This window comes from Taudactylus pleione, unplaced genomic scaffold, assembly GCF_031769625.1.
Source record: "Taudactylus pleione unplaced genomic scaffold, aTauple2 ptg001090l, whole genome shotgun sequence".
Classification (NCBI taxonomy): domain Eukaryota; kingdom Metazoa; phylum Chordata; class Amphibia; order Anura; family Myobatrachidae; genus Taudactylus; species Taudactylus pleione.
In genome coordinates this window covers 121,685-138,609 of record NW_028285491.1, presented here as the reverse complement: position 1 = coordinate 138,609, position 16,925 = coordinate 121,685, and the positions used below count along the sequence as shown (strand labels likewise).

Sequence of the window (16,925 nt, the reverse complement as noted above, 5' to 3'; positions counted from 1 at the left end):
CATTATATACTAGACCAGTGATTATGTGCTGTGTATATCAGGTATTATATACCAGTGTATATAGGACTGTACATTATATACTAGACCAGCAATTATGTGCTGTGTATATCAGGTATTATGTACCAGTGTATATAGGGCTGTACATTATATACTAGACCAGCGATTATGTGCCGTGTATATCAGGTATTATGTACCAGTGTATATAGGACTGTACATTATATACTAGACCTGTGATTATGTGCCGTGTATATCAGGTATTATGTACCAGTGTATATAGGGCTGTACATTATATACTAGACCAGCGATTATGTGCTGTGTATATCAGGTATTATGTACCTGTGTATATAGGACTGTACATTATATACTAGACCAGTGATTATGTGCTGTGTATATCAGGTATTATGTACCTGTGTATATAGGACTGTTCATTATATACTAGACCAGTGATTATGTGCTGTGTATATCAGGTATTATGTACCTGTGTAGATATAACCAGGGGCTGGGAGTGGTAGGGAGTGACACAGGGGGGAGGGAATTGCTGCTATATAAGCAGGAGAGACACAGAGTCCTGTACACAGAGAGAGGAGAAGATGAAAGTGATTATTCTGTGTGTGGTGGTGGCGGCTGTTCTGCTGCAAGGTAAGAGGGATGGGGGGTAAGAGGGATGGGGGGTCAAGAGGGATGGGGGGTCAAGAGTAATGGTGGCAAGAGGGAAGGGGGCAAGAGGGATGGGATATTAGGGATAGAGGGATGGGAGGGTAAGAGGGATGGGAGGGTGAGGGATGGGGGGTAAGAGGGATGGTGGGGTAAGAGGGATGGGATATTAGGGATAGAGGTATTGGGGATGGGGGTAAGAGGGATGGTAAATTAGGGATAGAGCTATTGGGGATGGAGGTAAGAGGAATGGGGGGGATAAGAGGAATACGTGGGTAAGAGGGATGGGATATTATGGATAGAGGTATTGGGGATGGGGGGTAAGAGGGATGAGATATTAGGGATAGAGGTATTGGGGATGGGGGTAAGAGGGATGGGATATTATGGATAGAGGTATCGGGATGGGGGGTAAGAGGGATGGGGGGTAAGAGGGATTGGAGATGACACTAACAGATGGTAATATTACATACCAGAACGCACAGACACAGGAGGTGTAATATGGATCATACCTAATACCTGCTGCACTGAGGGATGAGCCTGATACTGTACGTGTTTCTCAGATAATGCAGAATTACTCTACAAATATAGAAATGTACCAACATGGTGACAGATTATTATTATATTATACAGCTATTGTATAATAAGAGACAGGTGGGGGAGGAGCACAGGATAATATTATACAGGTGTGATGGGAGACAGGTGGGAGAGGAGCACAGGATAATATACAGGTGTGATAGGAGACAGGTGGGAGAGGAGCACAGGATGATATTATACAGGTGTGATAGGAGACAGGTGGGAGAGGAGCACAGGATAATATCATACAGGTGTGATAGGAGACAGGTGGAGGAGGAGCACAGGATAATATTATACAGGTGTGATGGGAGACAGGTGGGAGAGGAGCACAGGATAATATTATACAGCTGTGATGGGAGACAGGTGGGAGAGGAGCACAGGATAATATTATACAGGTGTGATAGGAGACAGGTGGGAGAGGAGCACAGGATAATATCATACAGCTGTGATGGGAGACAGGTGGGAGAGGAGCACAGGATAATATTATACAGGTGTGATGGGAGACAGGTGAGGGAGGAGCACAGGATAATATTATACAGATGTGATGGGAGACAGGTGGGGGAGGAGCACAGGATAATATTATACAGGTGTGATAGGAGACAGGTGGGGGGTGGAGCACAGGATAATATTATACAGGTGTGATGGGAGACAGGTGGGAGAGGAGCACAGGATAATATTATACAGCTGTGATGGGAGACAGGTGGGAGAGGAGCACAGGATAATATTATACAGCTGTGATGGGAGACAGGTGGGAGAGGAGCACAGGATAATATTATACAGCTGTGATGGGAGACAGGTGGGAGAGGAGCACAGGATAATATTATACAGGTGTGATAGGAGACAGGTGGGAGAGGAGCACAGGATAATATCATACAGCTGTGATGGGAGACAGGTGGGAGAGGAGCACATGATATTATACAGGTGTGATGGGAGACAGGTGGGAGAGGAGCACAGGATAATATTATACAGGTGTGATGGGAGACAGGTGGGAGAGGAGCACAGGATAATATTATACAGGTGTGATGGGAGACAGGTGAGGGAGGAGCACAGGATAATATTATACAGCTGTGATAGGAGACAGGTGGGAGAGGAGCACAGGATAATATTATACAGATGTGATGGGAGACAGGTGGGGGAGGAGCACAGGATAATATTATACAGGTGTGATAGGAGACAGGTGGGGGGTGGAGCACAGGATAATATTATACAGGTGTGATGGGAGACAGGTGGGAGAGGAGCACAGGATAATATTATACAGCTGTGATGGGAGACAGGTGGGGTAGGAGCACAGGATAATATAATACAGGTGTGATGGGAGACAGATGGGGGAGGAGCACAGGATAATATTATACAGGTGTGATGGGAGACAGGTGAGGGAGAAGCACAGGATAATATTATACAGGTGTGATGGGAGACAGGTGGGGAAGGAGCACAGGATAATATTATACAGGTGTGATAGGAGACAGGTGGGAGAGGAGCACAGGATAATATTATACAGGTGTGATGGGAGACAGGTGGGGTAGGAGCACAGGATAATATTATACATGTGTTATAGGAGACAGGTGGGGTAGGAGCACAGGATAATATTATACAGGTGTGATGGGAGACAGGTGGGGAAGGAGCACAGCATAATATTATACAGGTGTGATAGGAGACAGGTGGGAGAGGAGCACAGGATAATATTATACAGGTGTGATGGGAGACAGGTGGGGTAGGAGCACAGGATAATATTATACAGGTGTGATAGGAGACAGGTGGGGTAGGAGCACAGGATAATATAATACAGGTGTGATGGGAGACAGGTGGGGAAGGAGCACAGGATAATATTATACAGGTGTGATAGGAGACAGGTGGGAGAGGAGCACAGGATAATATTATACAGGTGTGATGGGAGACAGGTGGGGGAGGAGCACAGGATAATATTATACAGGTGTGATGGGAGACAGGAGGGAGAGGAGCACAGGATAATATTATACAGCTGTGAGGGGAGACAGGTGGGGAGGAGCACAGGATAATATTATACAGGTGTGATGGGAGACAGGAGGGGGAGGAGCACAGGATAATATTATACAGCTGTGTTGGGAGACAGATGGGGGAGGAGCACAGGATAATATAATACAGGTGTGATAGGAGACAGGTGGGGGGAGGAGCACAGGATAATATTATACAGGTGTGATAGGAGACAGGTGGGGGAGAGGAGCACAGGATAATATTATACAGGTGTGATGGGAGACAGGTGGGAGAGGAGCACAGGATAATATTATACAGATGTGATGGGAGACAGGTGAGGGAGGAGCACAGGATAATATTATACAGGTGTGATGGGAGACAGGTGGGGGAGGAGCACGGGATAATATTATACAGGTGTGATGGGAGACAGGTGGGGGAGGAGCACAGGATAATATTATACAGGTGTGATGGGAGACAGGTGGGGGAGGACACAGGATAATATTATACAGGTGTGATGGGAGACAGGTGGGGGAGTACACAGGATAATATTATACAGGTGTGATGGGAGACAGGTGGGGGAGGAGCACAGGATAATATTATACAGCTGTGATGGGAGACAGGTGAGGGAGGAGCACAGGATTATATTATACAGCTGTGATGGGAGACAGGTGGGGAGGAGCACAGGATAATATTATACAGGTGTGATGGGAGACAGGTGAGGGAGGAGCACAGGATAATATTATACAGGTGTGATGGGAGACAGGTGGGGGTGGAGCACAGGATAATATTATACAGGTGTGATGGGAGACAGGTGGGGGAGGAGCACAGGATAATATTATACAGGTGTGATAGGAGACAGGTGGGAGAGGAGCACAGGATAATATCATACAGCTGTGATAGGAGACAGGTGGGAGAGGAGCACAGGATAATATTATACAGGTGTGATAGGAGACAGGTGGGAGAGGAGCACAGGATAATATTATACAGGTGTGATGGGAGACAGGTGGGGAAGGAGCACGCATAATATTATACAGGTGTGATAGGAGACAGGTGGGAGAGGAGCACAGCATAATATTATACAGGTGTGATAGGAGACAGGTGGGAGAGGAGCACAGGATAATATTATACAGGTGTGATGGGAGACAGGTGGGGTAGGAGCACAGGATAATATTATACAGGTGTAATAGGAGACAGGTGAGGGAGGAGCACAGGATAATATTATACAGGTGTGATAGGAGACAGGTGGGGGAGGAGCACAGGATAATATTATACAGGTGTAATAGGAGACAGGTGGGGGAGGAGCACAGGATAATATTATACAGGTGTGATAGGAGACAGGTGAGGGAGGAGCACAGGATAATATTATACAGGTGTGATAGGAGACAGGTGGGAGAGGAGCACAGGATAATATTATACAGGTGTGATGGGAGACAGGTGGGGGAGGAGCACAGGATAATATTATACAGGTGTGATAGGAGACAGGTGGGAGAGGAGCACAGGATAATATACAGGTGTGATGGGAGACAGGTGGGGGAGGAGCACAGGATAATATTATACAGGTGTGATAGGAGACAGGTGGGGGAGGAGCACAGGATAATATTATACAGGTGTGATAGGAGACAGGTGGGAGAGGAGTACAGGATAATATTATACAGGTGTGATAGGAGACAGGTGGGGAGGAGCACAGGATAATATTATACAGGTGTGATAGGAGACAGGTGGGGGAGGAGCACAGGATAATATACAGGTGTGATGGGAGACAGGTGGGGGAGGAGCACAGGATAATATTATACAGGTGTGATAGGAGACAGGTGGGGGAGGAGCACAGGATAATATACAGGTGTGATGGGAGACAGGTGGGGGAGGAGCACAGGATAATATTATACAGGTGTGATAGGAGACAGGTGGGGGAGGAGCACAGGATAATATTATACAGGTGTGATGGGAGACAGGTGAGGGAGGAGCACAGGATAATATTATACAGGTGTGATGGGAGACAGGTGAGGGAGGAGCACAGGATAATATTATACAGGTGTGATGGGAGACAGGTGGGGGAGGAGCACAGGATAATATTATACAGGTGAGATAGGAGACAGGTGGGGGAGCACAGGATAATATTATACAGGTGAGATAGGAGACAGGTGGGGGAGGAGCACAGGATAATATTATACAGGTGTGATAGGAGACAGGTGGGGGAGGAGCACAGGATAATATTATACAGGTGTAATAGGAGACAGGTGGGGGAGGAGCACAGGATAATATTATACAGGTGTGATGGGAGACAGGTGGGGGAGGAGCACAGGATAATATTATACAGGTGTGATAGGAGACAGGTGGGGGAGGAGCACAGGATAATATTATACAGGTGTGATAGGAGACAGGTGAGGGAGGAGCACAGGATAATATTATACAGGTGTGATAGGAGACAGGTAGTAGAGGAGCACAGGATAATATTATACAGGTGTGATGGGAGACAGGTGGGGGAGGAGCACAGGATAATATTATACAGGTGTGATAGGAGACAGGTGGGAGAGGAGCACAGGATAATATCATACAGCTGTGATAGGAGACAGGTGGGAGAGGAGCACAGGATAATATTATACAGGTGTGATAGGAGACAGGTGGGGGAGGAGCACAAGATAATATTATACAGGTGTGATAGGAGACAGATGGGAGAGGAGCACTGGATAATATTATACAGGTCTGATAGGAGACAGGTGGGGGAGGAGCACAGGATAATATTATACAGGTGTGATAGGAGACAGATGGGAGAGGAGCACTGGATAATATTATACAGGTGTGATGGGAGACAGGTGGGGGAGGAGCACAGGATAATATTATACAGGTGTGATAGGAGACAGGTGGGAGAGGAGCACAGGATAATATTATACAGGTGTGATAGGAGACAGGTGGGGGAGGAGCACAGGATAATATTATACAGGTGTGATAGGAGACAGGTGGGGGAGGAGCACAGGATAATATTATACAGGTGTGATAGGAGACAGGTGGGGGAGGAGCACAGGATAATATACAGGTGTGATGGGAGACAGGTGGGGGAGGAGCACAGGATAATATTATACAGGTGTGATAGGAGACAGGTGGGGGAGGAGCACAGGATAATATTATACAGGTGTGATAGGAGACAGGTGGGGGAGGAGCACAGGATAATATTATACAGGTGTGATAGGAGACAGGTGGGGGAGGAGCACAGGATAATATTATACAGGTGTGATAGGAGACAGGTGGGGGAGGAGCACAGGATAATATTATACAGGTGTGATAGGAGACAGGTGGGGGAGGAGCACAGGATAATATTATACAGGTGTGATAGGAGACAGGTGGGGGAGGAGCACAGGATAATATTATACAGGTGTGATAGGAGACAGGTGGGGGAGGAGCACAGGATAATATTATACAGGTGTGATAGGAGACAGGTGGGGGAGGAGCACAGGATAATATTATACAGGTGTGATAGGAGACAGGTGGGGGAGGAGCACAGGATAATATTATACAGGTGTGATAGGAGACAGGTGGGGGAGGAGCACAGGATAATATTATACAGGTGTGATGGGAGACAGGTGGGGGAGGAGCACAGGATAATATTATACAGGTGTGATGGGAGACAGGTGGGGGAGGAGCACAGGATAATATTATTCAGGTGTGATAGGAGACAGGTGGGGGAGGAGCACAGGATAATATTATACAGGTGTAATAGGAGACAGGTGGGGGAGGAGCACAGGATAATATTATACAGGTGTGATGGGAGATAATTTGGGGAGGGAACAGGATAATGTTACTAACTAACCTCTATTTATTTATTTCTACACCCAGATGCCGCATCGGTGTCTCCGCAGAAGTATGGTGAGTTATACCAGGGTCCTAGGATAAATTAGCCCCTAGTGGAGATAACACTCTGCTCTTATAATGTAGAAAACCTACAAATAGTAAAAGTTTATTATATATATATAAATCCCAAATAATACTTTGTGGCTGCTGGTGATCCCTGGAGCCAGTATAAAAGTGCTGCACTTGTAGAGCTGAAGTTTATGATGTAGTAAAATGTAACTATTAGTAAATAACGTGGATTCTATGAGTCACTATGGGCAGAAACATAAAAGGAAAAACAAAACCTGTAACTGTAGGAAAATATCATAAAGGGCTAATGTATGTACAGTATATCTAATTACACATTCCCTATAGAGGGGGAGCACAGAGGTACATAGGATTATTAGGGAACCTTCCCTAGGGCAGAGGGATTCTAGGAGAGACTCAGATATAATGCTCTGAGGCTGATTCAGACCAGCCTGCAAGCGCACAGCTCTCGCAAGCGGGTCGATGTTCCCCCACTGCGCATGCGCTGCCTCCGGCGTGTGCAAACCCCAGCGTGCGACTGAAGTTCAGTCGCCTCGGGGCTCGCTACAAGACGGAGCGGCTGTCGATGGTGAGTGACAGCTCGCCCCGTTTTGTAGGCGGGGTGGCTGCACAAATGCAGGCGTTCCCTTAGGAACGCCTGGCGTTTGTGGGCAGCCCTACTGACATCACTAGTGATGTCAGTAGTGGACTTCATGCTCTATTAGAGCAGGAAGTCCACTCGGGCTTGCGGGAGCCGAGACCCTACCACAGGGTCTCATCGCAAGCCGTGATAATCACAACGGGCTCCAGGCCGCTCGCACAAGCTGTGGGTGACCACCCACAGCTTTGCGAGCGGCCTGGTTAAAAAAAAAACAGCAGCGAGCGGCTCTGAATCAGGCCCTCTGTTTTTATCTAGTCCCCTTATTTATGACAGCAACATTGTGTAGGTATTGGGATTAAATGCCCAAATATACATGTTCAGTTGTCAAAGTTAGAAACAATGTTAACACAATAAGGGATTAATGTTTCCATGTGACAGTGATTTAACAACATAATTCAATCACAGTTGTTGAAAGTGACAACACTTGTGCAGCAAATGTACCTACAAGATAATGAGTGTTACTATTGTGTTGTGTGTGTACCTTATTTTTAGTAATCAGATCACATTTCCCATAACTGTAATGAGAAATGTGATCCGACCAAAGATATGAAAAATATATTGTAAAAAAATACCGGGGAAAGCTCTGTGATAATAACGTCACCTGGAGGTGGCGTTATCCAGGGTCTCCCCCAGTTACCGGCCTCCTGCCCTGCTCTAACGGGGAGAGCAGAGCCCGGAGCCGGCCCAAGTGATCAGCTGTGTGGTCTAAACAGACCCCCACACTAATCACTGACACACACCACACGCTGATCACTGCTACACACACCACACGCTGATCACTGCTACACACACCACACGCTGATCACTGCTACACACACCACACGCTGATCACTGCTACACACACCACACGCTGATCACTGCTACACACACCACACCCTGATCACTGCTACACACAAACCACACACTAATCACTGCCACACACACCACACGCTGATCACTGCTACACACACACCACACGCCGATCACTGCTACACACACACCACACGCTGATCACTGCTACACACACACCACACGCCGATCACTGCTACACACACCACACGCCGATCACTGCTACACACACCACACGCCGATCACTGCTACACACACCACACGCTGATCACTGCTACACACACCACACACTGATCACTGCTATACACACACCACACACTGATCACTGCTACACACACACCACACGCTGATCACTGCTACACACACCACACGCTGATCACTGCTACACACACCACACGCTGATCACTGCTACACACACCACACGCTGATCACTGCCACACACACCACACGCTGATCACTGCTACACACACCACACGCTGATCACTGCTACACACACACACCACACGCCGATCACTGCTACACACACACCACACGCTGATCACTGCCACACACACCACACGCTGATCACTGCTACACACACACCACACGCTGATCACTGCTACACACACCACACGCTGATCACTGCTACACACACCACACGCTGATCACTGCTACACACACCACACGCTGATCACTGCTACACACACCACACACTGATCACTGCTACACACACCACACGCTGATCACTGCTACACACACCACACGCTGATCACTGCTACACACACCACACGCTGATCACTGCTACACACACCACACGCTGATCACTGCTACACACACCACACGCTGATCACTGCTACACACACCACACGCTGATCACTGCTACACACACACCACACGCTGATCACTGCTACACACACCACACGCTGATCACTGCTACACACACACCACACGCTGATCACTGCTACACACACCACACGCTGATCACTGCTACACACACCACACGCTGATCACTGCTACACACACCACACGCTGATCACTGCTACACACACCACACGCTGATCACTCCTACACACACCACACGCTGATCACTGCTACACACACCACACGCTGATCTCTGCTACACACACCACACGCTGATCACTGCTACACACACCACACGCTGATCACTGCTACACACACACCACACGCTGATCACTGCTACACACACCACACGCTGATCACTGCTACACACACACCACACGCTGATCACTGCTACACACACCACACGCTGATCACTGCTACACACACACCACACGCTGATCACTGCTACACACACCACACGCTGATCTCTGCTACACACACCACACGCTGATCACTGCTACACACACCACACGCCGATCACTGCTACACACACCACACGCTGATCACACGCTGATCACTGCTACACACACCACACGCTGATCACTGCTACACACCCCACACGCTGATCACTACTACACACACCACACGCTGATCTCTGCTACACACACCACACGCCGATCACTGCTACACACACCACACGCTGATCACTGCTACACACACCACACGCTGATCACTGCTACACACACACCACACACTAATCACTGCCACACACACCACACGCTGATCACTGCCACACACACCACACGCTGATCACTGCCACACACACCACACGCCGATCACTGCTACACACACCACACGCCGATCACTGCTACACACCCCACACGCTGATCACTGCTACACACACCACACGCTGATCACTGCTACACACACCACACGCTGATCACTGCTACACACACCACACGCTGATCACTGCTACACACCCCACACGCTGATCACTGCTACACACCCCACACGCTGATCACTGCTACACACACCACACGCTGATCACTGCTACACACACCACACGCTGATCACTGCTACACACACCATACGCTGATCACTGCTACACAGACCACACGCTGATCACTGCTACACAGACCACACACTGATCACTGCTACACACCCCACACGCTGATCACTACTACACACACCATACGCTGATCACTGCTACACAGACCACACGCTGATCACTGCTACACAGACCACACACTGATCACTGCTACACACACCACACGCTGATCACTGCTACACACCCCACACGCTGATCACTACTACACACACCACACGCTGATCACTGCTACACACACCATACGCTGATCACTGCTACACAGACCACACACTGATCACTGCTACACAGACCACACGCTGATCACTGCTACACAGACCACACGCTGATCACTGCTACACACCCCACACGCTGATCACTACTACACACACCACACGCTGATCACTGCTACACACACCACACGCTGATCACTGCTACACACACCACACGCTGATCACTGCTACACACCCCACACGCTGATCACTGCTACACACCCCACACGCTGATCACTGCTACACACACCACACGCTGATCACTGCTACACACACCACACGCTGATCACTGCTACACACCCCACACGCTGATCACTGCTACACACACCACACGCCGATCACTGCTACACACCCCACACGCTGATCACTGCTACACACACCACACGCTGATCACTGCTACACACACCACACTGATTACTGCTACACACACCACACGCCGATCACTGCTACACAGACCACACGCCGATCACTGCTACACAGACCACACGCCGATCACTGCTACACACACCACACGCTGATCACTGCTACACACACCACACGCTGATCACTGCTACACACACCACACGCTGATCACTGCTACACACACCACACGCTGATCACTGCTACACACACCACACGCTGATCACTGCTACACACACCACACGCTGATCACTGCTACACACACCACACGCTGATCACTGCTACACAGACCACACGCTGATCACTGCTACACACACCACACGCTGATCACTGCTACACACACCACACGCTGATCACTGCTACACACACCACACGCTGATACACTGCTACACACACACCACACGCTGATCACTGCTACACACATCACACGCTGATCACTGCTACACACACCACACGCTGATCACTGCTACACACATCACACGCTGATCACTGCTACACAGACCACACGCTGATCACTGCTACACACACACCACACACTAATCACTGCCACACACACCACACACTGATCACTGCTACACACACCACACGCTGATCACTGCTACACACACCACACGCTGATCTCTGCTACACACACACCACACACTAATCACTGCCACACACACCACACACTGATCACTGCTACACACACCACACGCTGATCACTGCTACACACACCACACGCTGATCACTGCTACACACACACCACACACTAATCACTGCCACACACACCACACACTGATCACTGCTACACACACCACACGCTGATCACTGCTACACACACCACACGCTGATCTCTGCTACACACACCACACGCCGATCACTGCTACACACACCACACGCTGATCACTGCCACACACACCACACGCTGATCACTGCCACACACACCACACGCCGATCACTGCTACACACACCACACGCCGATCACTGCTACACACCCCACACGCTGATCACTGCTACACACCCCACACGCCGATCACTGCTACACACACCACACGCCGATCACTGCTACACACACCACACGCTGATCACTGCTACACACCCCACACGCTGATCACTACTACACACACCACACGCTGATCACTGCTACACACACCACACGCTGATCACTGCTACACACACCACACGCTGATCACTGCTACACACCCCACACGCTGATCACTACTACACACACCACACGCTGATCACTGCTACACAGACCACACGCTGATCACTGCTACACAGACCACACACTGATCACTGCTACACACACCACACGCTGATCACTGCTACACACACACCACACGCTGATCACTGCTACACACACCACACGCTGATCACTGCTACACACACCACACGCTGATCACTGCTACACACACCACACGCCGATCACTGCTACACACACCACACGCTGATCACTACTACACACACCACACACTGATCTCTGCTACACACACCACACGCTGATCACTGCTACACAGACCACACACTGATCACTGCTACACAGACCACACACTGATCACTGCTACACACACCACACGCTGATCACTGCTACACACCCCACACGCTGATCACTACTACACACACCACACGCTGATCACTGCTACACACACCATACGCTGATCACTGCTACACAGACCACACACTGATCACTGCTACACAGACCACACACTGATCACTGCTACACACACCACACGCTGATCACTGCTACACACACACCACACGCTGATCACTGCTACACACACACCACACACTAATCACTGCCACACACACCACACGCTGATCACTGCTACACACACCACACGCTGATCACTGCTACACACACCACACGCCGATCACTGCTACACACACCACACGCTGATCACTGCTACACACACCACACGCTGATCACTGCTACACACACACCACACACTAATCACTGCCACACACACCACACGCTGATCACTGCTACACACACCACACGCTGATCACTGCTACACACACCACACGCTGATCACTGCTACACACACCACACGCTGATCACTGCTACACACCCCACACGCTGATCACTGCTACACACCCCACACGCTGATCACTACTACACACACCACACGCTGATCACTGCTACACACACCATACGCTGATCACTGCTACACAGACCACACACTGATCACTGCTACACAGACCACACACTGATCACTGCTACACACACCACACGCTGATCACTGCTACACACACCACACGCTGATCACTGCTACACACACACCACACGCATCTGAGAAGGGAGCCAGCTACAGCATGTGATGGGAGAGACGTCATACATCAGGACATCTCTCCCATGCAGCAGAAGAGCGGCCGGGACTCAGAGCTGACAGCGGTGATCGCATCAGGAGCGGGGATCAGGAAAGTTGTATTTTTTCTTCTGTATGTGTGTGTGTGTAAGCCTGGCACTGCAGGGGGGGCAATGAAATAGTGGGTGGCCGCCTCTGGGGGTAATTTATGGGGGGGTGCCTGCGACTGGGAGCACTGTACAGGGGGGGCCACTACTGGGGGAAATTTAGGGGGGTGTCCACAACTGGGGATACTGTATAGTGGGGACTACTACTGGGGGCAGTGTATAGGGGGGACTACTACTGGGGACACTGTATAGGGGGGACTACTACTGGGGGCACTGTATAGGGGGGACTACTACTGGGGGCACTGTATAGGGGGACTACTACTGGGGGCACTGTATAGGGGGGACTACTACTGGGGGCACTGTATAGGGGGGACTACTACTGGGGACACTGTACAGGGGGGACTACTACTGGGGACACTGTATAGGGGGGACTACTACTGGGGACACTGTATAGGGGGGACTACTACTGGGGGCAATGCAGCATAGGGGGGACTACTACTGGGGGCAATGCAGCATAGGGGGGACTACTACTGGGGGCAATGCAGCATAGGGGGGACTACTACTGGGGGCAATGCAGCATAGGGGGGACTACTACTGGGGGCAATGCAGCATAAGAGAACTACTACTGGGGGCACTGTATAGGGGGGGGACTACTACTGGGGTCTACTCCTGGGGGAACTGTATAGGGGGGGGACTACTACTGGGGCAATGCAGCATTGGGAGGACTACTACTGAGGCCACTGTATAGGGGGGACTACTACTGGGGTCTACTCCTGAGGGCACTGTATAGGGGGACTACTACTGGGGGCAATGCAGCATTGGGAGGGCTACTACTGAGGCCATTGTATAGGGGGGACTACTACTGGGGGCACTATACTGTATAGGGGGGACTACTACTGGGGGCAATGCAGCATTTGGGGGACTACTACTGGGGGCAATGCAGCATTTGGGGGACGACTACTGGGGGCAATGCAGCATTTGGGGGACGACTACTGGGGGCAATGCAGCATTGGGAGGGCTGCTACTGAGGCCACTGTATAGGGGGGACTACTACTGGGGGCACTATACTGTATAGGGAGGACTACTACTGGGGGCAATTCAGCATAGGGGGGATTACTACTGGGGGATTACTACTGGGGGCACTGCATAGGGGGGTAGGGGGGAGTCAATCCATTACATTGCCAGGGGCGCTTGGACCCCTAGATACACCCCTGGGCGCGTTTATTCAATGATTGAACTAGGAGAAAAAGGAAATATAAGAGAACAGACATAATGTGTGGTGTAATCATTGAGTGTTATCTGGGCACTCAGTGTCTCAGATATATATCAGAAAATTAGTCCCAATTTGCTAAATGTCAGCTGAGTGCCGACATGGACACATTTATTCCATCATTGAGCTGGGACAAAGGAGGAACATTAAGGAACAGGCGTAGTTATGATATAAGCCTAAGGTGCTATCCGGGAACTCAGTGTCTCATATGTACAGAAAGTTACTTCCAATTCGTAAAAGAGTGTTCAATGCTATTAGCCCCCTGCTCAGTATTTCAGCCATCGGCAACTATCACCTATGTACATTATCACCTATGTGCATTATCACCTATGTACATTATCACCTATGTGCATTATCACCTATGTACATCACCTATGTGCATTATCATCACCTATGTACATCACCTATGTGCATTATCACCTATGTGCATTATCACTTATGTACAGTATCTCCTATGTACATTATCACCTATGTGCATTATCACCTATGTACAGTATCACCTATGTGCATTATTTCCTATCTGCAGTATCTCCTATGTGCATTATCACCTATGTGCATTATCTCCTATGTACATTATCACCTATGTGCAGTATCACCTATGTGCATTATCACCTATGTGCATTATCACCTATGTACAGTATCTCCTATGTGCATTATCACCTATGTACATTATCACCTATGTGCATTATCTCCTATGTGCAGTATCTCCTATGTGCATTTTCTCCTATGTGCATTATCACCTATGTGCATTATCTCATATGTGAATTATCACCTATGTACATTATCTCCTATGTATATCACCTATGTGCATTATCACCTATGTACATTATCTCCTATGTACATTATCACCTATGTACATTATCACCTATGTGCATTATCTCCTATGTGCATTATCACCTATGTACATTATCACCTATGTACATTATCTCCTATGTATATTATCACCTATGTGCATTATCACCTATGTGCATTATCTCCTATGTACATTATCACCTATGTGCATTATCACCTATGTGCATTATCTCCTATGTGCAGTATAACCTATGTGCATTATCACCTATGTACAATGTGCATTATCACCTATGTGCATTATCTCCTACGTACAATGTGCAGTATCACCTATGTACATTATCACCTATGTACATTATCTCCTATGTATATTATCACCTATGTACATTATCACCTATGTGCATTATCTCCTATGTGCAGTATCTCCTATGTGCATTATCACCTATGTACATTATCACCTATGTACATTATCTCCTATGTGCATTATCACCTATGTACATTATCACCTATGTACATTATCACCTATGTGCATTATCACCTATGTACATTATCTCCTATGTGCAGTATCACCTATGTGCATTATCACCTATGTACATTATCTCCTATGTGCAGTATCACCTATGTGCATTATCACCTATGTACAATGTGCATTATCACCTATGTACAATGTGCATTATCATCACCTATGTACAATGTGCATTATCACCTATGCGCATTGGCCCTCATTCAGAGCCGTACGCTCTGAGCAGAGCGCACGCTCTGAATGAGGGCCGGGCTCCATTTTCATGGAGCGTCCTCCTGGACGCTCGTATAGCTGTGGGTCACCACCCACAGGCTATACGAGCGTGCATTGTGATGGCCGCGATGGTCGAGACCATCGCGACCATCGAAATTGCGAGCCGGAGCCTGCGGTTGAGGTATTCAACCGCAAGCTCCGGAGTGATTTTGGCTCTATCAGAGCCAAAATCACTCCCACTGACATCAAGAGTGATGTCAGTGGGCCGGCTTCTGACGGGAGGCGTTCCAGTGGGAACGCCCCCGTCAGGGAGGCACGCCCACCAAAGGGGGCGTGCTGTCAATCAACATTGACAGCATGCCCCCTTTGATCGGACACAACGAGCGAAGGACTTTCCTTCGCTCGTCGCGTCTGGCGCATGCGCACGACGGAGCTCCCTCCGTCGTGCGCATGCTCAGTCCATAACATCGACCCACTTGCGAGCGGACAGCCGCTCGCGAGTGGGTCTGAATCAGGCCCATTATCTCCTATGTACAATGTGCAGTATCACCTATGTACATTATCACCTATGTGCATTATCTCCTATGTACATTATCACCTATGTGCATTATCACCTATGTGCATTATCACCTATGTACATTATCAC

At 49.0% G+C, this 16,925-nt stretch overlaps 1 protein-coding gene across 1 annotated transcript in view; it reads left to right on the top strand.

Moving 5' to 3' along the window:
- Window positions 1-582: 582 nt before the first annotated feature.
- The window catches only part of LOC148453777 (uncharacterized), a 38,820-nt gene continuing 22,477 nt past the window's right edge, over window positions 583-16,925 (top strand). The window contains exons 1-2 of the mRNA XM_088461728.1: window positions 583-639; window positions 7,009-7,038. Coding sequence (XP_088317854.1) covers window positions 591-639; window positions 7,009-7,038 — 79 coding nt within the window. The 5' untranslated portion in view covers window positions 583-590. The remainder of the gene's footprint in view (window positions 640-7,008; window positions 7,039-16,925) is intronic.